At 38.3% G+C, this 25,386-nt stretch overlaps 1 protein-coding gene across 1 annotated transcript; it reads left to right on the top strand.

Annotated features, from left to right (window-relative positions):
* Positions 1-19,633: 19,633 nt before the first annotated feature.
* Positions 19,634-24,220, top strand: LOC104452849 (phospho-2-dehydro-3-deoxyheptonate aldolase 2, chloroplastic). Its single transcript, XM_010067342.3, has 5 exons — positions 19,634-20,120; positions 21,441-21,718; positions 22,691-22,967; positions 23,276-23,521; positions 23,660-24,220. Exons 1-5 carry the CDS (start codon positions 19,653-19,655, stop codon positions 23,924-23,926), a joined length of 1,536 nt encoding a protein of 511 aa, XP_010065644.1. The 5' UTR covers positions 19,634-19,652; the 3' UTR covers positions 23,927-24,220.
* The last annotated feature ends 1,166 nt before the right edge of the window (positions 24,221-25,386 follow it).

Raw genomic sequence — 25,386 nt, 5'->3', positions numbered from 1 at the left:
GATGGTGAATGAAGGTGCTTCAAAGATTGGAAATCGTCGAAGTGTGAGATCCGGTGAGTGCGCGTCGGAGGAAGGTGGTTCGGGTGAAGTTGCAGAGAAGATACGCTTCAATGAAGAAGAATAGAGCAAGGGGAAGAAGAAGGTGTAGGGAATAGGACAAAATAGAAAAAAGACAAGAGAAGGAAGAAAAAGAGAAATAAGAAAGTTAAGGAAAAGTCAGAAATTTTTTTTGCTCTAATCCGACTGGTTGGATCCAAGTTTGGGTGGGGCCAATGAGTCGGATCAGGTAAACATGGTCCGAACCCGTTCCTCAATATAATAATAAATTAATTAAAAATTTTAAATTTAGAAAAATATTTAACAAATTCAAATTTCAAAATGATAAAAAAATTTAAAATTTTAATAAATAATATAAAATTTTAGAAAATTGGAAAATTATAATTTCAGAAAATCATTAAAAAAAAAAAAAATTAAAAAATAGAAAAAATTAGAAAAATCATTAAAAAAAAAAAAAATATCATAAACATTTAGAAAGATTAAAAACCCCTATAAAGTGAAAAGCCTTTAGGGCTTTGCAATAGGGTTCTTTGTTTTGGATTTTTTTTTTCATTTTTAGGGTGATATCAAAATGCTTGTGTGCTTTCCTTTACAATTATAATTGATTGTGCATCTCAATATTTGGATGTTATTTTCTTGTTTTAGAATGTTTCAAACAAATCTTAGATTTTTCTTGATAGGCTCTATGGCGTTAGTTAGCACATGATTAGCTTAGATACTAAAAGAGTGTTAGCTTTAAGGTTAACGTAATCAAATTCCCGAGTCCAAAATCTCTAATTATGTAAATAGTAAGATATCCTCCAATATCTTGTTGAGTTTTTAGCTGACCCATAAAAAAGGTTAATGGTGTCTCCTTATAAAAAAAAGTTGTATAGGCTTAATTGATTACAAATTTCAATGCCCGATGTCATGTGAGATATAGGCTTGGGAAAGCCCAAGTGTAACATCCCAGATTTTCAATCCTATTTTTCATCGAATAAATCGGGCATTTCATCAACACGCTGTTCTCGAGCCAATCATTCTCGAGATAACTAGACTAGCTGATCACTTTGAGAATGACTGAAGATTCGACCGTGTTATCTAGGGAAGTTCGTAAGGAAAAAGAGGAATTTTCAAACGCAAAGAACTTGAAGAAAGTCCTTATATTTTCCAAACCCTACTCATGATTCAACCGTACTCATCTTTAGAGGCCAAAAAGCATGTTCGACACTTTGATGGTGAAAAATCGATTAAAAATTAGAGAGAGGTCAGGTTTCTCCGAGATGTGTGGCTAAACGTGGGTGATGAAATTCTCATCGGTCGACACTAAACTGATTTTTCTATTGTTTTGGTACTCTATGTCCGTATTTGAATCATCGACATTTTCACGACAATTGAGAGTCGCCAATGCGTCAAGTGGGTTCATTGTGGCTCGAAGAAAATCGACCACAAGTCATTTGTATTAAAATTTTATGAAAGCTAATCGGTAGCCTAGGTCGCGCTAAAATCATGCCAAATGGAAATTAACTGCGAATTTGAGTCCAATTTCAAAAATTGAAGGTTCTATCATGTTACTAATCATTTTAGGAACGTCGATTCAGTCTTAGAAGATTTTTCTGCAAACCGGGACTTTTTGGAAAAAGTCGTCCTAATGCCGTTTTTGTCTAGAAAAAGTCAGGGATCGTTTTTTATCACGCAATCGAGATACAAGTGGGATCAATTGGTGAGGAAAAATACCAATTGGATTGGTGAGGTGTCGATTGAATTTATAAAGGCCGGTTTGTGTTGATTTAAGAAAGACATGAAGTCCAATTGGAGGGAAAATGCTTGAAATTCGTATGCCCCCATCCATGACTTACGGACCAATTCAAAAAGCCTTCTAGAAGGAAGTTGAGGCTGGAAATTGCTGGTGGAATCCAACAGTCATGCAAGGGGGATAAGGTTAAGGGGACAAATGGGGAGAAAATGTGACCAAGGTGGCCCACCAAAGCCAAGACTTATTCCCTCTCTCCATTCAAGCTGCCGTCCAAGCCTTCTTCCTCCTCCATCTAAGCTATCATGCGAAGACCAAAAATCCAAAGGAGAAGCTGTCCGGTTCTTCCTCCATCGCGCACCACCACCGGATCGTCGAACCGCCACCGCTCGTGCTGCTCACCTCCACACACGCCTTGCCACACCTAGCTTCACCACCGTCCCTAGCTGTTCATGCACTGTCCAGCACTGTGAGGCTCGACCAGAGCCGTTCAGCCCATCTCCGACCACCTTGAGTCCCCACTTGCACCCGATTTGGCCCCTTCCACCATCCTTGGTCCATCCCCGCCTTAAAACGAGCTTGTTTCCCTCTGTTTCAGCCAAGAACAAAACAAAAACCAGTGGGTTTCCAACAACCTTCGAGGCCCGTTTTGAGGTTGTTCCCGGCCCCGAAAACTAGGCCCGCTTTGGAAAAAGTGAGCCCGTTGCGTCTCCGACAATTTGAGCCGATCGGATCACAAAACAAGTGAGTTTAACTCACTAATCCTCACTTAGTAGGTTAATTATGCTTAGGGGTTGATTAGTTTAGGCTAAGATGGATTAGGTGGTTAGATTATACTAGATTAGTGAATTTAATTAAATGTCGATGCATGTTAGGTGGATAGTGATAGGGCTAGTAAGAACACCTAGAGGGGGTGAATAGGTGTTAAAAAAGTTTTTGCAAGACTTAACAACTTAATTCGTCTTTTGAAGATAATAGACTAAAGATGTAAAAGACTATAAGCAGTTATATAAGACTGCAAGTTAAAGTAAAGAGTTTAGGAAAAGAGAATTGAAACACAATGTTTATAGTAGTTTGGTTTAAACCAAGCCTACGTCCACCCTTCCGCACTGATAGCCCACTGGTTGGATTCCACTAAGAACCAAAAGAGAATTTACAGTTTCACATCCTTAATTCCATAGTGTAGAAACTCTACTACACTTTATCAATGTCTCACAAGTATTTAATTTCTCTTTCGAATATAATTTAAGCTCAACGATTGAATCAACAAAGAACTAGGAGTTTCAGACTTTGGAATTTTTCTTTTCACACACTCACTTGAATAACTTGAGCGTCTTCCTTATATACTCATTCATGCCTTCATGATCGTTGGCACCTTTCAAATGAGTTATTCCAATCTATCCGTTGGACATAATCAATTAGGGAGATCTTGAGTTATTTAAGGAATGTAATGATAGCCCACCAATCTTGCTCGCTCATACAATTAGAATCTAGGTTTCCATAAGTAGAATATTCCAAGTATACTTCGTCAATCAATAGATCTAATTATCCGAATTGATTTCAATAAGAATAATTGATCACAAGATGTTATCTCCAGATGTGAGATCTTCTTCAACCGTACGAACCAAAACCTTAGAGATATACTTGCATCTGGATAAGTCTTCTTTTCGTCGGTCTGGAAACTATTGGTGATGATAGACTTTAAATCTTGAGTCTAGAGGTCTTCAAACTTTGACGATAGAGTTTGCAAGTCTTTAGACTAGACTGATGGAAATGTTTTGTCAACTTCAAAACAAATAAAAAAGTTTCCTTCAACAATCTCCCCATTTTTTATGATGACAAAACTTTCATGCAAATTTGAGCACTTTTGTCCTGCAAAACAATACTTAAGCAAAAAAAGATATCTCATAAAAGATAAGTGAATTAGGATATGGATAGCAACGATTCTGCAACCACAGAAAACATGTTAGTCCTGCAAAACAAATATCCTTTCCATAATCATTATCACGGCCTAAGTTACTGCAAGACAAAGGATCAGATCAAATATTCCACAACCAAACAAAAGAAAGATAAGTCCAAAAATCCAAACCAAAGTCAAAAACTAAAGTCAAATATGCATCAAACTTCTCCCCATTTTGTCAACAGCAGAAAGTGGAGAACAAATAAAAAGAGCTGTTTGAAAATAGAGAGAGTCAAGGCTGTTTGGGTAGACGAACAAGCTAGAATTCTCCCATGGAATTCATTGTCTTCTCAAGCTTTTCTATAGTCTCCTTCAACAACTGTAAATCTTCACCTTTCACATGATCTTGCACTTGAGTCTTCAGGGTGAGTAACTAATCTTGCAAAAAAACTGAAGTAGCCAAGAAAGCCATTTTTGAGATCTTTTATCTCATAGTCCAAACCATACTAACCCTTCTTTAAATCCAACAAAACATCCATTATGCGTGAAAAGTCCGCTGAATGAGTTAGAGTAGCACTTGGTCCAGCCGAATCTGTTCCTAGAGTTGTAGACATGATAACCTATCATGAATAGTGATAAGTACAAGTGATAGGTTATCATGAATAGTGATAAGTGGACGTGATAACCTATCATGAATAGGATAAGTACTAAAGATAACTTATCATGAATAGTGAATAGGGTATGTTGTAACTAATCAAAAGGTGATAATGCTTATTATATTTCAATTTTTAAATGTGATAAGTGCTTATTATATTTTAATTTTAAATGTGTTAAGTGCTTATTTTATTTTAATTTTAAACGTGATAAGTGCATATTATATTGCAGTTTTAAATGTGATAAGTACTTATTAAATTCTAATTTTTAAAATGGTAAGTACTTATTAATTTCTAATTTCTAAAGTGATAAGTACTTATTAATTTCTAATTTTTTTTTTAAAGTGATGAATACTTATTATATCCTAATTTTAAATTTGATAAGTGCTTGTAAAATGTTCTTTTTGAAAAGTGAAATGCTAAGTTGATAAAGGAACTCATGGTATGGTATTATATGCTATGAGGTTGATGCATGATTATTTTGGTGGATGAATAATCAATGGATGATCACATGGGATTATTTCATGGCATTTTTGTGTGTGAATATTGCTAATGCATAACATATGAGCACTAAATACTCTTGCATTGGCTAATGAGAAAGATAAAAATTGGCTTGAGTAGTTATGTGCTCATGTGATCACATAATGGTTCCATACTCGCATGATTACAAAAGATGATGCCCAATGGATTTCGGATGCCCCCACTTTAATAGGATGCTATTCGTGGATAGATTTCGAAAGGAAGCTCCTTAAATGGAATGCCGTTTTTGAGTGAGGTCAAGACAATGTCGTGCCTGATGGGATGAGACGATACTCGGTTATGCTGGAAGACCACCAACATGAGTGTCGATCGTGACCAAGAATGGTCGTAATAATATGGAATTATGGTCTTAAGAATAGCATGATACTATGGGAAGTCATATGATTCTCGAGACGCTAAACATGTGCAAAGTGCATATTTTGAGAGTGATATTATGACTTGGCCATTTATGGCATAGAATTATATGAGTTGCATGAAACACATGCTTGAGTTAATTATCATATTAATAACTTATATAGCATGTACATGTTTGATCGACCTTGGCTATGAATTGAGAGGTATGTGGATTTGTATACCTTGATTTGGTCTAAGAGATTTAGGTTGAGATTAAATCCATTCATGTTATAGTTAAAGCAAAGCTAAGGCTTTGCTATTGATCTGCCATTGACAATTAAGCTGCATGTTTAAGACGTATTCGAGGCAAAATACCTTCCTACGCAAGATTTAGGAAGTTTACTTACTAAGTATATCTCATTCGTTGTTATTTAAATGTTTCAAGACCTAAGCATGACTAGCCCATTCTGCCAGGTTCCCTTCAAGGTGCCTATTGACCAGAACACTAAGGTGACCTCCTACCCGGTCAAGGGGTTGGATGTGCGTTATGAGAAGCACATGCTGCCTAACCTAGTGCCCCATAGGTTCGTGACCTGGTACGTTTGATTTGGAGGGGAGCTCTGGTGCCCTTTTTGGGGGTTTGATAAGGCTGCCAAGTAGGGGACCCGGGGTCCCATCTAGGACCCAATGGTCGTGGATGCTCCTAACGGCGACGTCACTAACCCGAAAGTGGACTCGGATCTAGAGTCGGATCTCGAATCCGAGCCTTGGTACTATAACCTAGACGCGTACTAGGTGCTTAGGGGATATCACTTTTTGAGGTCGCATTCATAGTATAGAGGTGCTAAGCTGACCCCCAACCCCTTTTTGATGGACCGAAAGGAATCCGTGCCGCAGATATGTAAATGTGAACTTACAATGCTTAAACTGAAGTGTAATGTATATATTAAATGAAAGTGTGTTTTAATATGTGTTCTATGTTATCCCTCTTATTGTAAATAATTGGGTAGTGTTAATTCTATTTTGTTCACGTATAATCAAAAGATAGAATGAATGAGTCGGTGACACCTCCTAGGACATCGCAATTAACTGACCAAAGAGAAGGAGGGTTGTTGCACGTCCAAGGGTCAAGGCATGATAGATCTACTTTATATATTGAGCTAGCTAAAATTCTATTTGTTTATTAGTTTCACGTGACAAATTCGGCGATCAGAATTGTTAAGGTGGAAAGGTCAATTTGCCCCTAAATCTGTGCATGCATTATGACCGTTTGAAAATATTTTTCAATTATTAAAAACAATTAATGTCATGCGGGACACTCTCTTGTAATTAGACTAAGTGGAACCTTTGTCTAGTTAATAAGGAATTAGTGCATATAAGAAAATTATTCTATATGGGTAATTTATCAAGTCAGTAGTGTATAATATTAGTTTAGGCGGAGCCTAGGCGGCCACATTTTTTTTTAAAGTACAAAATCCATGTTTTGTAAAATGTTGATTTCTCCTCTCTTTACTCAACACAATATAAATTTTAAGATGGTCAACAAGTTGAATCAAACAATAAGCATCCATCTTTCTTCCTTTGGGAAAAACCATTATTCTTAAAATAACTCTGAAGATGCTCAAAATGAAACTCTCACCCAAGTTTTCTAGCATTATAAAATCAGAATAACCAATTAGCTAAAAAAAAATGAAAAGAATCAACTTCTGATGTCTCAAAACCATTGTCTATAACTATTTAAATAGAGAACCATCTGCAAGTTTTTTTTTTTTAACAGAACCATCTGTAAGTTCACTGACATATGAACTCATCTAAATCAAATTAACCTGTTGAAATGATCTTTTTTATGAAATAATGAAAGTTCAAATATGAAAAATCCAAGAAATGGTGTTTTAGTCATGATTTTCAGAAAATTACAGTTAAAGTTCGATGAAAGCATATGTATAATTTCATATTCTGAAACATGCATTTATGCTCCAATCTTTTAAACAAATCAGCCGTTTTGTTTGTGATTCAGACTTAAAAAGATGTGATTTAATCTAAATTGGGTGGGAAAATAGCCAAACAAAATAGGTGTTTTGTATATGTATACACACTAGAGGAATGTTTCTTTTGGAGTCTATTGAATTTTACTTTTCAGTCCAATGAAGCAATGCTCAATGCAAGATTGGAGATGCATATCGATATCATCATTGATTACACGTTAGAGGCCAAACGTGTTTACTGTTAAATTTTGTGACATCCAAGAAGATCCCATCATGGCTTCCACTTTAAAAAAGGAGTCAAAAGACATTGATAGAGCCATTAGAGAAGTGGAATGTTCGAGGTAGATGCACTCATAGTCCAAACAGAACATTATAAAAAATTTGCCATGTGATGATACGATTGAATTTTTCTAAGGTCTCTTTGTTCTTGCCTTTTGAACCATTACTTAGACCCTTATATCAACAATGACTTCTTGTGATGAGTTTAATGTGATTTTTCATTTTTTTTCTCAACGGCAACATCGATTTGACATTTTTCTTTGCTTTTTCGCACAACAAAGAAAAGGTGAAAAAAACAACCAGAAAAAACCCCCCAAAAAAAAAGGACAGATCTAAACCCGCTCCTTGTGTGGGTCTTGAATTCATCTAACAAAATATATTAGTAACATGATATTTAAGCCAATTGAACAAATTAAAGATTAAGCTTTATTTTCAAAATGATAAACAAATCTAAATGACTCTAAAACGTAAGATGGCCATATTATTAATTTATATATTGTATAGCAATTTTTATAATATTCTACTAATTGACAACTTAGACCCTTCCACCCAATCAATGTTAAACATTAGTTGAAAATAAGTTTTCAATTTCCAAAGGAAATATTGAAAAGTTTAAAGCCAGACTGATAGCTATAGGTTTCACTAAAGAGAATAAATAAATTATGAAGCAACATTTTCTCCAGTTTCTTCAAAAGATTTCTTTAGAGTGATTTTGGCATTAGTAACTCATTTTGATATGGAGTTACACCAAATAGATATTAAGACTACTTTTCTAAATTAAGACCTTAATAAGGAGGTTTATATGGTGCAGCCTAAAGGTTTTGCGGCAAAAGACTTAGGTAAGCTCGTATGTAGATTGAAAAAGTCTATTTATGGCCTAAAGCAAGCTTCTAGAAAATGGCATTTGAAGTTTCATAGTGTTGTCACTTCATTCGGATTTATTGAGAACAAAGTAGATCAATGTATATACTGCAAGGTTAGTGGGAGGAAATATATTTTTCTCATACTTTATGTGGATGATATCTTGCTTGCTAGTATTGACATTGGTTTATTGCATGAGACAAAACGGATGTTATCGAAAAATTTTGACATGTGTCACGACCCCATTTTTTCCATCCGGGGGGAAATGAAGAAGGTTTAGGGGTATTTGCCTAAAGAGGCGGATCAGCGACCCTAAATTAGGCGCGGGCTCTCCCAAGCCCATACCTCGCGCGACATTGAATTTCGTATTTCAGTTCTTAACAACCTATGTATTTCTAGGAGTCGTCACTAGCCTATTGGAGTCGGCTAGAAACCAATCAAGACATGGGAGTGTTGTCTCGATTTCTACGCAACCAGAGATTTCTAGGAACGGGGACTTGTTTACGCCAATGTTTCTATTAGCACCCTTGCGGTACCACTAACTTGGAAGGTTGTTTATCTAAATGGCCATACAATCTTGATTACCAATTATAATCTTTATGAAACCACTAAGTGTTTTAGTAGGTTTTTTTTTTTTTAAATATCTAGACTAATCCTAACATAATTTAGAAGAGAAATTTACACTCAAATTAATGAAAAGCGGCGCGGTAAATAAACATCCAAGAAATTGAAATGACTTGAAAATAAACGCGGAAAAGGTAAACCCGATACAAGTCGAGCAAATAATATTACATAACCTTGTTATCACACCTGGGACAGGACCCCATGAGCAAAATGAGAATTCAAATATGCATGAAATTACTCTATATGCATGAAATTACTTTAAATAGTTTTAATCTACGCAAAATGGATTATATAAAAAAAATGGTTATAAAATACCAAAATAGCATTAAATTAGGAAAATGACCTTATAAAATTAGGAAAATTTCGTATATGTCATTTCTATCCTAATTTGATGCTATCTAACATTTTTTGATATTTTTGAAATTTTCATATTTTTCTCTTTTTTTAATTATTTTTAAAAAATTAATAATAATTCCTTAAACCGATCTATGCTAACAAGGAGTAACACATCACATGATTATCACAATAATCAAACTCAAATCGACCGTTTCAATATCGAAGCTTAGTTTGGGCATTTTGTCGAACTTTTGGTGTGCATTAAACTAGCCCCAATAGCCTCCTCGAGCCATGTTTGTAGCCTTCAATCTCCACTCATAAGCAATCTCATGTGGAACTAAAGTATCAAAATTATACTACCACATGCAAAGAACAAGATTAGATAGAAATCATAGCTAAAAACACACTAGAACCAAGCTAAAATCGTCCTCAAATGCACAAGTTTGAGCTGATTTTGCAAATCTGGGTTTGAACCCAGGTCAAGCAAATAGGTTACATGCCCATATTCAAGCCCCGACACTCACCACATGCAAGATCTACGGGACACATTACTTGATCTGAGTAAAAGTATGTAGCATGGGCTTTCAAATGCAACAAACATCATAGAGAATGACCAATTGAACACATCACAACGACCTCTACAAGAAGCATACATGCAAAACTCTTGAAGAGATTTCAAACACTAGAAAAATTTCAGCCTCATAAATCAGTTTTCTGGGCTGGTTTTCCTCTTGATTTTCGTGATCAAAACATGCTCAAACTCGAAAATAAGTACATCTAGAATGCTTACATTGCTTCCTAGTTTCCTTTTCAAGTGGTTATTGGCCGATGAAACCAATAAATTATCCTCGGGGGGCCTGTGGAAGTTGGCTTCTTCAACTGGAAATGAGATCTGCAAAAAAAAAGAACAGTTTCGGACTTTCTTGGCCCGCTAGAAAGGCACTGTTTCGGGGGGCTTTAGAAGGCCTTCCCGATCTTCATTTGGGACATGCGACCTATGGTTGGAAATATCTTTGAATGAAGTTTCACTCTCTAGTTGAAGGTTTTGGCTAATTTTAGCCGCAGGTGTGTGAAAATCTCACTTTTCTCTCTCCAGGTCGGTCTGGAATTTCTGGGTTTCTCTTTTCTGGAGTTGCTTCTGAGGGCTTCTTTGGAGATCGATTCCGAGCTCTCTCCTCTCTCCCCTGTCTCTTCTCTCTTGTCCCCTGAAAGACCTTGCTTCAGTGATCTTATCCCCTGAATTAAGGGATTTTTGGTCGGTCTCTTGTCCACCTACCAAGCCTGTCAACAGGGCTACTCCACCCACTCTCTGACTCAGCCAATTTTTTTAACTTCTGCAGCTGTTGAGTGTGCGGATTTTGCTACGATTTTCCGGTGCTTTCAGCAGCTTATTGTTAGGGAAATCCCTTATGATGTTTTGAAGATGACAAAATAAATCAAAGGCTACTAACATGTTTAATGGTTAAGTAATAGACCATGCAGATGATAGAACATGTAAATGATATTGTCAAAGTGTGAAGACAACTAGAAGACTGAACGTAACATATGCTCAAAGTATATTTTGAAGATTTCCAGACTTCTGTGTCAAAGTCTGAAGACTGCCAAACTTTAGTGTCAAAGTCTGAAGACCGCCAGACTTTAGTGTCAAAGTATATTCTACATCAAAAGTCTGCTCACTCTGATAAATTCCAGACTGAACGTGAATGATAAACCAGAAGACAGACTCTATGTTGGAGCTGAACTTATTCAGACGGTGTTCAGACCTTAAAGCTAAATCTGTTCAGAAGCAGATATGTTCAGACCCAGATTGTAAAGTCTACAGACTCAGATTGTAAAGTCTATTGCTCTCAGACTTTACATCCAAACTCGACAGAACGTAACTCAAGCCCAATCATATAACGGCTAGTGATCTGGTTTGGATTCCACATCAAGATTGATTTGATTGACTCAATTTATTTGATTGACAATTGGATCTTGAAGACAAGATCTTTCTATACGAAGAAGCTTTAATTATGGAAACCAAGATTCCGTTTGTATGGGCGATCGGAATCAATTTGGGATTCTACCTTTGTCACTCAACGGCTATCAAATCTTCTAGATACAGAGCTGTCCAATAGGTATATTGGAAGACGATCCTCAGGATACTGTCCAACGGGTAGTTTGGAAGTTGAGGAGTATTTAAGGAGGTAAAGGACCGATGAGCAAGTAAGAGATAGAGCGTATAATTTATAATTCCAAAGTCTAAGCGACCTTCGATCATACACTTGTCTTTGGAGAGCTTAAACGTTTGTGATCGTGAGAGAAATACCAAAAGAGTGACTTAGTGAGATAGTGTGATCTACTAAGTGTTTGCACTCGAAGTTGTAATCTCTTGTTGATTGCATAGTGGAATCCAGCCAAGAAGGCTGTTAGCGTGGGAGAGTGGACGTAAGCTTGGATTAAGCCGAACCGCTATAATTTATGTGTTCTTATTCTCTTCCCTAACTCCTTTGTTTAAAGTTTATTTTATTCCGCATATATTTGCCAAGATTTATCTTAAACACCTATTCACCCCCTCTAGATGTTCATACTAGCACTCTCAATTGGTATCAGAGCCAAGTGCTCAGTTTATAAAAGTGTTTTTACTTTTGAGCTAAAGATTCTTTATGGCTAGTATGTTGGCACCAGGACTTATGGAAGGGCAAAGCAACACAAGGCCACCATATTTCGATGGAAGAAAATACAAGCAGAATGGCCAGAAAAGAACAATAAAAGAAGATGATGAGCAAGGAAATTTATGCTTGATGGCACATTCAGAATCTGAGTCTGATTCAGGCACAAACTCAGAATCAAAGTCTGACTTGAACACAGACTCAGAATCCGATGAGGAAATCGAGATGAGTTATTTTTGCAAGATATAAAGAAGAAAGAAGAAAGAGAGTTTGGTAAGAAATGTATATATTTTTATTTCTCATTATGCTTGATATTTGATATATCTTTGGTTGATTGAGATTTTATAATGATCATATTTTGCTTTATTGAAGAAAGAATCGCATGATTTGTTTTTGTGACAAGCTTTAATTTGATACATGTGATCATTTTTGATATCATGCTTAAAGACACAAGAATTTATTTGGTTTGATTTTATACTCTCAGATTTGATTTAGCACGTGTGATTATTTGAGATAATTTAGATCATTTTGTCTAATTTTATACTCTCAAATTTAATCATATTTTGCAAAGTGAAAATCTATTTTACGTGATGATGCAAGATATTCTTAGATATTCAAAGATTTCATTCTCTATGTTTTTATCGTACCATGACTAAGTGAGAATTTAATTTTCAAAATATCATTATGCATAATATTCTTTCTTTGAGTACTCTGTTATGATGAATTAAGAAAGAATATTTGTTTATGGAGATTTTATATTTTGCTCTAACGAAATGGAAGGATCCAAATTGATGGATACCAAAAAGGGAAATGAGTTGATTGCAGGAAATTCTTTAAGGGAAGGATGATTGCGAATCTACGCAAATTTTGGTGCAATCAGAAAATATCTCCTGCGACAATTGGTAATGATTTTTTTAAATCAATGGTATATTTGAAACATATACCTGGGTAAGAGAAAAAAAAAATTATCATCCCGCCTTGCAAATCTCTACATGCATTTATTATGATTTTGGATGATTGTTTATATCTTTTGTCATAAATATAAGATATCGCAATTTTAGCACGTGACAGAAATATCTATTTTCCTTTTGCAAAATGCATATCTGAAATTTATGCTCAAGGAAATCTCTTTGATCTTGAAAGATATGATTGCATATTTATGGATATTCTTGCTATATTCTTAGAATATATATTCTATCTAGCAAGTTTGATCCGCAAATCGAAGGAAAATATTACGTGACATTTTTGCAAAGATGATTATCTATTATACAAGAATTTGCAGGTATCAATAGAATCTTCCACATGGATTTTGGAAAACTCAATCAGAAAACCATGAAGATTTTATTCTATCTTTTGGAAGTTTTTTTTTTTTTTTTTTTGGTCAGTTATCTTTTGGAAGTTCAAAATTCCCTTCCTTGTGCAAATTGTTGAGGAAATCCCTTATGTGTCGTACGGAAGGTTGAGTAATTCTGAATTTTAATTTTACATATGCTATTCAACTTATTTATTTGAAGAAATGGCATTATATATTACGTGGATATTATTTGTGGAAAAAGTTTGTTAAGTTGATGCAGGTTGAATTCGAGAAGAGCTTGATTGAAGAAAATAAATTTTTGCCTCGAATTTTAAAATGCAAGTGATCGTTGCAGATGTTATTGCTACAAAGGAAATATTGGAAAAATATTATGTTCAACGTGCACAAGCAACAACTGTTTCTATTCGAAAATATTGTCATGATGACAGGGGGAGAAATCAAATCCAAAAGAAAAGGAAAAGAATCGTGATCACCTCAAAAAGGCAACAATTGAGGGGGAGCATTGATCAATTATGGAAAAAATCTTTTTGGATTGATCGTGATCTTCTTATGAATAGAAGGAAAGGTAAATGTATCAGAATTTGTTCTAAAAATCCGGTTAGTGCATTTTTATTACCTTTTGTCATTAACAAATCTCTTATTGATATTATTATGACAAAAAAGGTACATGCATTTTATGATGCATCCGTGATTTTTATTGGATATTTGCTGATGTATATGATCGAAATGAGCTATATTGCATATCTTCAATATTCGATTTACTTTATAAAAGCTGATTTTAGAAATTATGCAAGAGATATTTGTTATAATTCTCTACGTTATACTTTTTCATTATTATCGCTTTTTGATTATGACAAAAAGGGGAGAAGATGTGAATATGCATATGTGTTGATTGGTTGATATTATTTATTGCATAATATTGAGCTGCGATTATTTGTCTATATATTCTTATGCTCAATCTATTTGCTATCTTCTGATGTCCTTTGATTTAAATTAATATCTTTAAAAGTATGTTTACAAATCTGCATATTCAGATATTGTTTTGTCATCATAAAAAAGGGGGAGATTGTTAGGGAAATCCCTTATGATGTTTTGAAGATGACAAAATAAATCAAAGGCTACTAACATGTTTAATGGTTAAGTAATAGACTATGCAGATGATAGAACATGTAAATGATATTGTCAAAGTGTGAAGACGACTAGAAGACTGAACGTAACATATGCTCAAAGTATATTTTGAAGATTTCCAGACTTCGTGTCAAAGTCGAAGACTGCCGCTGTACTCTTAGTGTCAAAGTCGAAGACCGCCAGACTTTAGTGTCAAAGTCTGTTCTATATCAAAGTCTGCTCACTCGACAAATTCCAGACTCGAACGTGAATGATGAACCAAAGACAGACTCTATGTTGGAGCTGAACTTATTCAAACGGTGTTGAGACCTTAAAGCTAAATCTGTTCGAAGCGAGATATGTTCGGACCAGTTTGTAAAGTCTACGAGACTCATTGTAAAGTCTATTGCTCTCAGACTTTACATCCAGACTCAACAGAACGTAACTCAAGCCCAATCATATAACGGCTAGTGATCTGGTTTGGATTCCACATCAAGATTGATTTGATTGACTCAATCTATTTGATTGACAATTGGATCTTGAAGACAAGATCTTTCTATACGAAGAAGATTTACTTATGGAAACCAAGATTCCGTTTGTATGGGCGATCGGAATCAATTTGGGATTCTACCTTTGTCACTCAACGGCTATCAAATCTTCTAGATACTGAGCTGTCCAATAGGTATATTGGAAGACGATCCTCGGGATACTTGTCCAACGGGTAGTTTGGAAGTGAAGGAGTATTTAAGGAGGTGAAGGACCGATGAGCAAGTAAGAGATAGAGCGTAGAATTTATAATTCCAAAGTCTAAGCGACCTTCGATCATACACTTGTCTTTGGAGAGCTTAAACGTTTGTGATCGTGAGAGAAATACCAAAAGAGTGACTTAGTGAGATAGTGTGATCTACTAAGTGTTTGCACTCGAAGTTGTAATCTCTTGTTGATTGCATAGTGGAATCCAGCCAAGAAGGCTGTTAGCGTGGGAGAGTGGACGTAGGCTTGGATTAAGCCGAACCGCTATAATTTATGTGTTCTTATTCTCTTCCCTAACTCCTTTGTTTAAAGTTTATTTTATTCCGCATATATTTGCCAAGATTTATCTTAAACACCTATTCACCCCCCTCTAGGTGTTCATACTAGCACTCTCACTTATCCCTGGTGAATTTTCGTCCACTTGCACTATCATATACAGTCTTTCAGCACGTGCAAAGATCGAGCTAAATGGGCGGCTGAGTGGGATATGGTGGGGCCACCAATATGCCTACTTAGCAGCTCCGAATTAAGACTTAATCGTAGACTGAGATTTGGCAGCTGGTTTGGGTGCTTTAATCCATCAATTTGGCTACGGTTTTTGATCAATTAGCAAGTTCATGTATATTAGTTTAAGGTCTTGACCAGATTTCGCAATTGTGCCCACCCAATTTTGCAAGAAAGTCCCTCAAAGTTGGCAATTTTCTTATCCAAAAATACCCAATTCAATACAAATGTGGTCTTTTTGGCTCGATTTGATTGATTCAACTTGGCCCAAATTCAATTTCAACTTAATTGGTGACCAAGATGATGATTTAAGGGCTCGGGCGCAAATTTTGCAAAATTTGCAAATTGGTCCCTCAACTTTTGGAAATTGCATTTTGGCCCCAACTTGCAATTTGAATTCCAATCTGACCTCCTGGGCTTGGCTAGTCACATTTAGATCATTGGCCCCAACTTGTTCTCTTTTTTTTTTTTTCGATTTCTTCTCTTTTTTTTTAATTATTATTATTTTTTTATAGGAAAAACATCTTTCATTTAAAACACTATATAAACACCTAGATAATCTATATGCCGGAATGAAATATTTTTGGGCAAAAATTTAGGTGTTAACAACATGAAAGACCTTGGTGAGGCGTCTTTTGTTCTTGGCATTGAGGTCCATAGGGATCGTTCTCGCCGTTCATTGGGTTTGTCTCAAAGGGCATATATTGATCGCATTTTAGAAAGATTCAATATGCAGCATTGCAAATCAGGAAATGCTCATGTTATCAAGGGTGATAAATTGAGTTTTTTACAATGCCTTAATTCAAATTTTGAGAAAACTTAAATGAAGAATGTACCTTATGCCAGTGTGCCTGGAAGTATCGTGTATGCTCAAGTTTGCACTTGACCAAATATTACCTTTACGATAGGGTTTCTAGGCAGATATCAGTCAAATCTAGGACGCGATCACTGGGTTGCTACCAAGAAGGTTTTAAGATACTTAAAAAGGACAATAAATTATATGTTGGTTTATAAACATGTTCCGGACTTGTAATTAGTAGGGTATCAGATGCAGATTTTGCTGGTTGTCAAGATGATAAGAAGTCAATGACATGATACATATTTATGTTGGTAGGAGGTGCAGTATCATGAAATAGTGAGAAACAGAAATTTATATCTTCTTCTACCATGCAAGCGGAGTTTGTAGCATGTTTTTCAATTGTTACTCAAGCTATTTGGCTCCGGAACCTCATTAGGGAGTTAATAGTTTTTAATTTTGTGGATAGACTCATACAGTTATATTATGACAATAACCCTACAATGTTATTTATTAATAACAATAAAAGTCTCAAGGGATCTAAATACATGTATGTCAAGTTTTTAACCATAAAAGAATCAATGCAGAATGGTGACATCGCAATAAATCATATTCCTACAGATAATATAGTTGCAAATCCACTAACTAAAGGCCTACGCCTGTGTGTATTTGAGCGACATGTCATTAGCATGGGCTTAGGAGTATCTTGGGATATTGTTATTTAGTGGGAGATGTTTTTACTTTTTTTCTAATAAAGTTTACATCTGTATTTGTTACATTTAGTAACATTTTAATATATATCAATTTTTACATTTAATAAAATATTCTATGTTGATTATATATATTGATAAAAGTCTCAAGGTATTGTATAAACCTTGAGTGAAGGCTAGGAGCATCCGGTTATTAATCTTATGCATATGTCTTGTTATACAGAAAGAAATTTTAACCATAAAGATAAGGCATATGTTGGTTCATTGGAACCATAAAGACATTCTTTAGTGACACAAGTTTTGTGACACTTAAAGTAAAAGAATGGTGACTGACAAATGGGATCTCTCTATGAGAGATATCATCCATTTGCCACACTACCATATTGAATACATATCAATAAAGTTTAAAACATTTGTGACAATGGAAAACTCTGTGTGTATACATGCAGTTACCGTCATGATTTAGTATTTGAGACTTTATGGAATGGGATTGACTATTAAGAATTATCTCTAGACCAAGGTGCGCACATACAGTACAATCTTAATTAATATAGTCCAAGTGGGAGAATGTAAGGGTTTTTCTAATGTTGACTACATTAACTGATATTGTAATTTACCGTTTTTATAGGGTTGATCTAAGGTGAAATAGAAGATTTCTTAATTAGTCTAATATGAGGCTGGCTAGTGTGGGCCGAGTTGAGCCTAGCCTGTGATAAAAGGGCTTGGTTGGAAACTCTATAAATAGTATAAATAGTGCTCAAGTCTCTTCTCTAATCCTAATTCTCACATGTATCCTCACACAAGGAGCGTTAACCTAGCGCTAAGGGGTGAGGGCTAGTGATACGGAGGGCAATAGAGGAGAATGACTTGCGCGTGAATCATTATTTTTCGCTTCAGCATCAAGAACGATGGATCCCAAAACATGTGCGTTAATCTTTCTACCAAATTATTTATGTTCTTGTTCTGGTTATGGAGATCATGGGATTGCGCGTTTTGCGTCCAACATTTTCGAGCTAGTTTTCGGCGATGGCGGGCTCCACCGATAGTGGGCAAACGTATGCATCATGAAGAAAAGAGATCCTCTTGAGTTTGGCCTTAAGAGGGACACTTTAATGCTTCAGGAGTCCGTGAAGTGTATGTATGAGATGAAATGAGAAAGAGTGGCAAAGTGTGTTAAGGTTAGGGTACTGATACGATCACAATAAGATGTACTTATGTAACCATAGGAGGTGTGTGAAGGTTGCTCCTCAAGTAGGGCAGCTCCCCCGTTTGGACCAATTGCTCCTTTGCACTTACACGGTCAAATAATGCCCCGCAAAAATAGGATGTGGGAACGAGTTCTCGCCTTATTTAGCTTATACATTGAGGGCCATACCCTGTGGACTGATCTAGTGCTCGGGCTTGGACCGAGGTATGAAACGGAGCCTTGGGCAGGAAATAGGGCCGATATATTCTCGTCTACCTCGGGTCCCTCCGATAGCCCGAGCTTGATTGCACAAGCTAAAAGCCCAATAAAAGTGACTGAGTTTTTTCTTTTTCTTTTTAATAATAGATTTCAATAATTGTATGAAGTTTGATAATGGTGAGCAACCGGTTCAATCTAATGAACCGGTGATTTTGGTTTAATTTCCAATTGAGGGATGGAACTATCCGAACTAGACTGAATATTTTTTTAATTTTATTTCTTAATAATTTGAACTCTTACAAAAAACCAATAAAGGCATGATTTGGTTAAGTATATGACTAGGATTTTATTCACAATCCCTTCTTACGGTCTTTACGTTCCTGTTTGATGTTGGACTCTCAACATATTTGACTTATCTCTCTTGCGGTATTTAGTCTTTCATACAATCGCCATTGATGTGAGACTCTTGATTTGTCTCTGTTGTTGTGTCTAGCTTTCATATAAATGTCGAGAATCAAACAGGCTTTTGGGTTCAATTTTTGTTAAGTGTGATGCTCACGCAATTTTTTAAGCATTTTGTGGGTAAGGATCACATGCTTGATTTTAAAGAGGAGGGAAACTGATTTATCATATGTAATGAACTCGGACTAGACTACTAGTCTAGCTCCAATTCCTGGATAGAATCAGATTGAATCGAGAACTAATTTATCACCATAACGAGAACTAGACTATGGGTTCAATTCTAGTTCTTAGATAGAATCAGAACAAACCGAAAACTGATCATCCCTAGAGTTTAAATGTTTGTCGCATAAAGTAACAAGTCTCGAAGAGGCGTGGATGCTCGTCCCGATCTGGTCAAATGGAGAGAACATAGGAGATGATTTCACGTGCGAAAGCCGGACCGAGTCCACAGATTCGGTGAATAAGTCAGGAAAACAATGATATGTCGATTTGGTCGCACGTGTGTAATCGCATCTAGGAGTTGACATTGTGAAATATCTCTCCGCCGTTACCCTTTTGGAAGTGCTAGTTAGAGAGAGAGAGAGACCTGTCTTCCTTCTTCTCTCCCGAAACTTCCCACTTTCTCTCTCCTCCCCTCTCCCCTTCTCCAATGGCTCTCGTCACCACCCCGTCCCCTCTCTCCTCCACGCCCCTCCTCCGCCATGCCTCCTCCCGCCACCGCCGCCGCCTCCCCCTCCCCGCTGCCAGGCCCATCTCGGCCGTCCACGCGACGGACCCGCCTCCTCTCTCTTCGTCCTCGGCCGCCACCGCGAAATGGAACATCGAGAGCTGGAAGAACAAGAACGCCCTCCAGCTCCCCGAGTACCCGGACCCGGACGCGCTCGGGTCCGTGCTCCGGACCCTCGAGTCGTTCCCGCCCATCGTGTTCGCCGGGGAGGCGCGGAGCCTGGAGGAGAGGCTCGGCCAGGCCGCCATAGGCAACGCCTTCTTGCTCCAGGGCGGCGACTGCGCCGAGAGCTTCAAGGAGTTCAACGCCAACAACATCCGCGACACCTTCCGGGTGATCCTCCAGATGAGCGTCGTGCTCATGTTCGGCGGCCAGATGCCCGTTATTAAGGTCTGGTTCGGAAGCCGGTGATCGTCGAGGGTAGTGTTGTATTTGTTGAATTGCGTGGGAAAAAAATTGGTTCTTTTGGGTCTCTGTCTTGGCCTGCACGCGTTGTTGGGTGCTTGGATATCTAGGAGTTGGTGATTGATATCGTGATGCAATTTGCGGGTTCGATGAAAACCTCGCCTATAATTTACCTGGCATCCATGGATAGATCAGCTTTCTCTGACAAGAACTCGATGCTGTGTTATTTTGTTGACTCCAATTTCGCACCCTTGATTCGTTAATGTCTTCCTGCAAATTGAACTGGGCGATTTGATTAGTAGAGACTTTTGCTCGTCTGGACTGGTTGATATTTTGGACCATTATGGTTCCTTGAATGAAAACCACGGAACCAAATTGTGTGTCTTAATGTGCAGCTGAATTTGAGATCCTCTGCCTTATGATTGAGTTCGATGGTTCATTTGGTGAACCCATTGTTTCCACGGCTACTTGGAATTCTGATTCTTCATTTATTAGGAGGATCTTCTCATGTTGATCATACTGTTTTTCTCGTAATCTGTTGATTTAGACAAACTCAATTGTTAATGAACCCCATTGTTTCCACGGCTACTTGGAATTCTGATTCTTCATTTATTAGGAGGATCTTCTCATGTTGATCATACTGTTTTTCTCGTAATCTGTCGATTTAGACAAACTTAATTGTTTTGCTGTTCCCTTAGAGAAACATTGTACAACTCTAGTTGAGGTGAACCAGGTGCATGTTGTACTACTGTGAGAGTTCAACAGTGTTCTGTTATTTTACCTAGGAAAACTGAAGATTGAACATCCGAATCCAAAAAATTGGGTGAACAATGAATAAATTAGGCCTGGCTTTATGCATACGTGTTATTTTCTGCACTTCCCTCAACCTTTTTGGGTCTTAAGACCTCATGTTGTTGCCTTTTGACGACATGTTCTGTGACTTTAGAGGGCAAGTTCAAGTGCATCAAGCTTCCAGAGGGTGATTATTTGAAATGACAAGAACTTCAAAATCAACTTTGTATAAAATCAAGTGTGTTCCATTGTAGCATTCAAGGCTGGGGTCACGTATTCTTTTCTGTTCACTTTGCACCTGATGATTAGATGAACTAACATGTGATCCTGTCAATGTGAGGAGTAAATCATTATGTACTAAGATTGGCTTACCATGTTCTGGTATAAATTTGCCTCTCTTTCTTTTCCCCATTCCCCTTTCAATGGTGCATTGGATGATCATTGGCTGGATTTTCTTTTCTCATGACTGCCTTTTAGGAGGACCAGAAATAATTTTTTTTTCATATTTTTTAGGTCGGGAGAATGGCCGGACAATTTGCAAAGCCCAGATCTGAATCATTTGAAGAGAAAGATGGAGTGAAGCTGCCTAGTTACAGAGGAGACAACATAAATGGCGATGCATTTGATGAAGCATCTAGAATCCCAGATCCCCAGAGAATGATTCGGGCCTACACTCAGTCTGTGGCTACGTTGAACCTTCTGAGGGCTTTTGCAACTGGAGGATATGCGGCCATGCAGCGAGTCACACACTGGAATTTGGATTTCACAGAGCATAGCGAGCAAGGTGACAGGTATTTCTTGCAAACAACCCCCCCCCCTTTCTTTCTCCCCCTTACACCCTGTAAGTTGCTTTCTTTTACTATTCTACCTCTGTGGTTCCTCAAAAAGATAGGGCCCTGCCATTTCAAAGTAAGAATGAATGGCTCTCTTTTGGCAAGGCATGGGTGGAACTTTGATGGTTTTATTTAGGCTTGATTCAGATAAATTGATGCTATAGCATTATGCTTCTTAAACTGAAATTGGTTCCCTCTTTTTTCTGATGATGGTATGTTAGGGTCAAAAGAAGGACAACAGTTTGTGGTGATGTTTCCAGATTATTTTCTGTGATCCTAATAATGTCAGTGTCCTCTAAAATGCAGCTGTTGGAAAAATTTAATGTTTGGTTAAGTTCACTACTGTGGTGAAATGCTGTCACATATTCGTCTTTTATTTCCACTTGCTGTTAGTAGCTCATTGCTTTTGCTATTAAATCTTTCTAACAGTAACAGTACAGCTGTGCAAATATAATTGTCCCAATTCTTTTACTTCAGATGAGATTTGAACATCCAAATTCAATTGAAATATAAAAATGCATAAGGAAACCTGCTTTGTCATCAATCTTTATAGTGGGTTGCTTGCGCATGTGTGGAACTGAAAATTTAAGTGATGCATACCTGATCTAAAATGCCTATAAAAAGCAGAGTCTTGGCTAACATAGTGGATATCTCAAGAGAGGTTAAATGATCTCAGCCTCAATCTATGGAAGTTGTGGATAAATTCTTGGCTCTATAAAGTTTTGATTTCTACCCTTTAAAATTGAGCAGTGTGTGACAGGAACCTTAGTTTTTTGGTCTTTTTTATGCTTTTATCCCAAGCCAAAACAAAGATAACATGGAAATCTTTTCTCTTTTTAAAATCTGAACTGAGAATAGATTCACATGAGAATAGAATTTAGTGGGTCAGTAAATGCTGACATTTGAGTTTGTTGGTTTGCATTTTTCCAGATATCGTGAACTGGCTCATAGGGTGGACGAAGCCCTAGGTTTCATGGCCACTGCTGGTCTCACAGTTGATCACCCAATAATGACTACAACTGAATTCTGGACTTCCCATGAGTGCTTGCTTTTGCCCTATGAGCAAGCTCTAACCAGGGAGGACTCAACTTCTGGACTTTACTATGACTGCTCTGCCCATATGCTTTGGGTTGGGGAACGTACCCGTCAACTCGATGGTGCTCATGTTGAGTTCCTGCGAGGTGTCTCTAATCCCCTTGGTATTAAGGTATGAAGGTATCTCTATTATGTGTTTGGGATGATTTATGCTTTTAACATTACTTCTGCTTTTACTTCTATCTTTTCTTTTTAACAGATTTAGATTTACTATTTAATGTCCCATATATTCATGACTATTAAGAATTGGTGTTGTTGGGGCTTTGTTACAGATTTAGATTTACTATTTAATGTATTATATACTTGTAGATCTTTCTTATATTGCAAGTCAGTGGTTCAGTTGCTCTGGAATCCTGACATAATAATGTGGTTTGAATGTATTATATACTTGTAACAAAGCATTTCTGAATTGTGATGCAGGCGAGTGACAAGATGGACCCAAATGAGCTTGTTAGGCTCATTGACATTCTGAACCCTAGGAATAAGCCTGGAAGGATAACTGTGATTGTGAGAATGGGAGCGGAGAACATGAGAGTCAAGCTTCCTCATCTGATAAGAGCAGTTCGCCAAGCTGGTCAAATTGTCACTTGGGTTAGTGATCCGATGCATGGAAACACCATCAAAGCTCCTTGTGGACTAAAGACTCGGTCTTTCGATGCAATTAGGGTAAGGATCTTTGCAAATTTCATTCTAATGGCTGCTTAAAGCTCCACATTTGGTTCTAGATTGTTGACTTTGGGATCCTGTGGAGTATATGGATTTCTGGTCCCTGAAAAGTTGCCAATGATACTGTTATCTTTGTAGGCCGAGGTAAGAGCGTTTTTCGACGTGCATGATCAAGAAGGAAGTTACCCCGGTGGAGTTCACCTCGAGATGACGGGGCAAAACGTTACAGAGTGTGTGGGAGGCTCCCGCACCGTAACTTACAACGACCTCAGCTCGCGTTACCACACCCACTGTGACCCGAGGCTTAATGCTTCCCAATCGCTGGAGCTCGCGTTCATCATCGCCGAGCGGTTAAGGAAAAGACGGCTCGGACCTCGGAACCCTCTGTCTTCTTTCCGGCTCTAGGATTCTCTCATCGAATCCCGCTGGCGAATCCAACTTGGTTTCGCGCTCCTTTCCAGTTGCAGATGCAGAATCTAGTAGGTGGTGCGTCAAAGGATGCTGAGTTAGTATTGAAATGTGAACATGACTATATCAAGATATGTATATCTATACGTAGAGACTTTTTGGCCTATTTCAACATCATGACGACTACTCAGGATATCATTTTGTGTGCTATGTTTACAGGGGCTTGGATATTGTATTTTCTTTTTCTCATAGAGGCAGAGTGCAGCCACGTGTGAATATTTGCCTCATAAATTGAGGAGTTGTTGCCGCCTAAATTTCCCTTTTTTAATTAATAGGGTTTTTATTTTGTTTTATTTTTCCTTTTTCGGATAAATAGATAATAAAAAGAAAAAAACAACAAGAAAAGCGAAAAAAGCGAAAACAGAAAAGAAGCAAAAAAAGCAGCCCCCGCATGGGCCTTCGGCCCATCATCGCCTCAAGCCCGGCCCCTCCGCGTCGTCTTCTTCCTCGCGCCACTGAAGAGCACGCGCGGGCAGGCGCGACGCCGGAGAAGCATGAGCGGACGGCGGTCGCGTGCGGAGCAGAGGAGCAAGTGGCGTCGACGGGACGTGACCAGAGGAAGCGATGATGGCGGATGGGACGGCGGTCCAACCGGCGGGTCGAAGCCTCGCCGACCGGCAGCTCCCGCGCCTATAAATAGAGGGGGGCCACCGTTGACGAAGGGGCAGGCCGAGAAGGATCGAAAGCTGCAGATCCTCGAAACCTCCCACTGAGAGACTTCAGAAGGGGGGCCGAGGACGAGCACGCCAAGATCCAAGGTCGGCCAGAGAAGCGAGCACAGAGACGCGCGGAGACAGAGGGAGACACAGAGGGAGACAGAGAGAGAGAGAGTGAGGCCAGCCGAGGCTTGGGGTCCCTAAGAGACTTCGGGGAGCTCGAAAGGCGAGCCCGAGGGAAAGAGAGAGAGCATTCCGGCCAAATTTGACCGGGACTAGGTCTCGCCGTCGCCGTCACTGTTCGCCGTAGCCTTCCCCGTCACAGATCAAGCTCACCAGCTTCGCCGTTGCTTGCCGTGGCCCCTGCCGTTCATCGCAACCCTTGCGGTCGCCGTCATCGCCCGCGATCAAAAAGGTAACGAAAGCCCGTCGCCATCGTCCCTACCGTTCATCACAACCCTATTCCGTCACCGTCGCCGTTCTTTGTAGTCGCCGTCGTCCCTTCTTTTGCCCGCCGCCGTAGCCGTCGTCGCCTCCGCGCCTAGGCATTCCGTCCCCGGCGCCGCGGATTCGCAAACCCTAGGGTTTGCAATTTCCCAGTGGCGAAGCGAATCCGGACCCGGGAAATCGGGTAGGGTTCGCAATTCGCGGGCGGCGGGAGTCGTCGGGTCTTTGGAGCCGGGTCGGGTAGGTTTTTTGCCGAAGGGAGCGGGTTGTTGGGCGGGTTGTCGGGCCGAGCCG

The sequence above is a fragment of the Eucalyptus grandis genome, chromosome 7 (genome assembly GCF_016545825.1).
Source record: "Eucalyptus grandis isolate ANBG69807.140 chromosome 7, ASM1654582v1, whole genome shotgun sequence".
NCBI classification, from domain to species: Eukaryota; Viridiplantae; Streptophyta; class Magnoliopsida; order Myrtales; family Myrtaceae; genus Eucalyptus; species Eucalyptus grandis.
This window is presented reverse-complemented; position numbering and strand designations above follow the sequence as displayed.

Bases quoted from the DNA above. Each gene is read 5' to 3' on its own strand.
- LOC104452849 (XM_010067342.3), top strand. From the start codon at position 19,653: ATGGCTCTCGTCACCACCCCGTCCCCTCTCTCCTCCACGCCCCTCCTC. The intron at 20,121-21,440 runs GTCTGGTTCGGA...CATATTTTTTAG, and splicing joins GCCAGATGCCCGTTATTAAG to GTCGGGAGAATGGCCGGACA. The intron at 21,719-22,690 runs GTATTTCTTGCA...GCATTTTTCCAG, and splicing joins CATAGCGAGCAAGGTGACAG to ATATCGTGAACTGGCTCATA.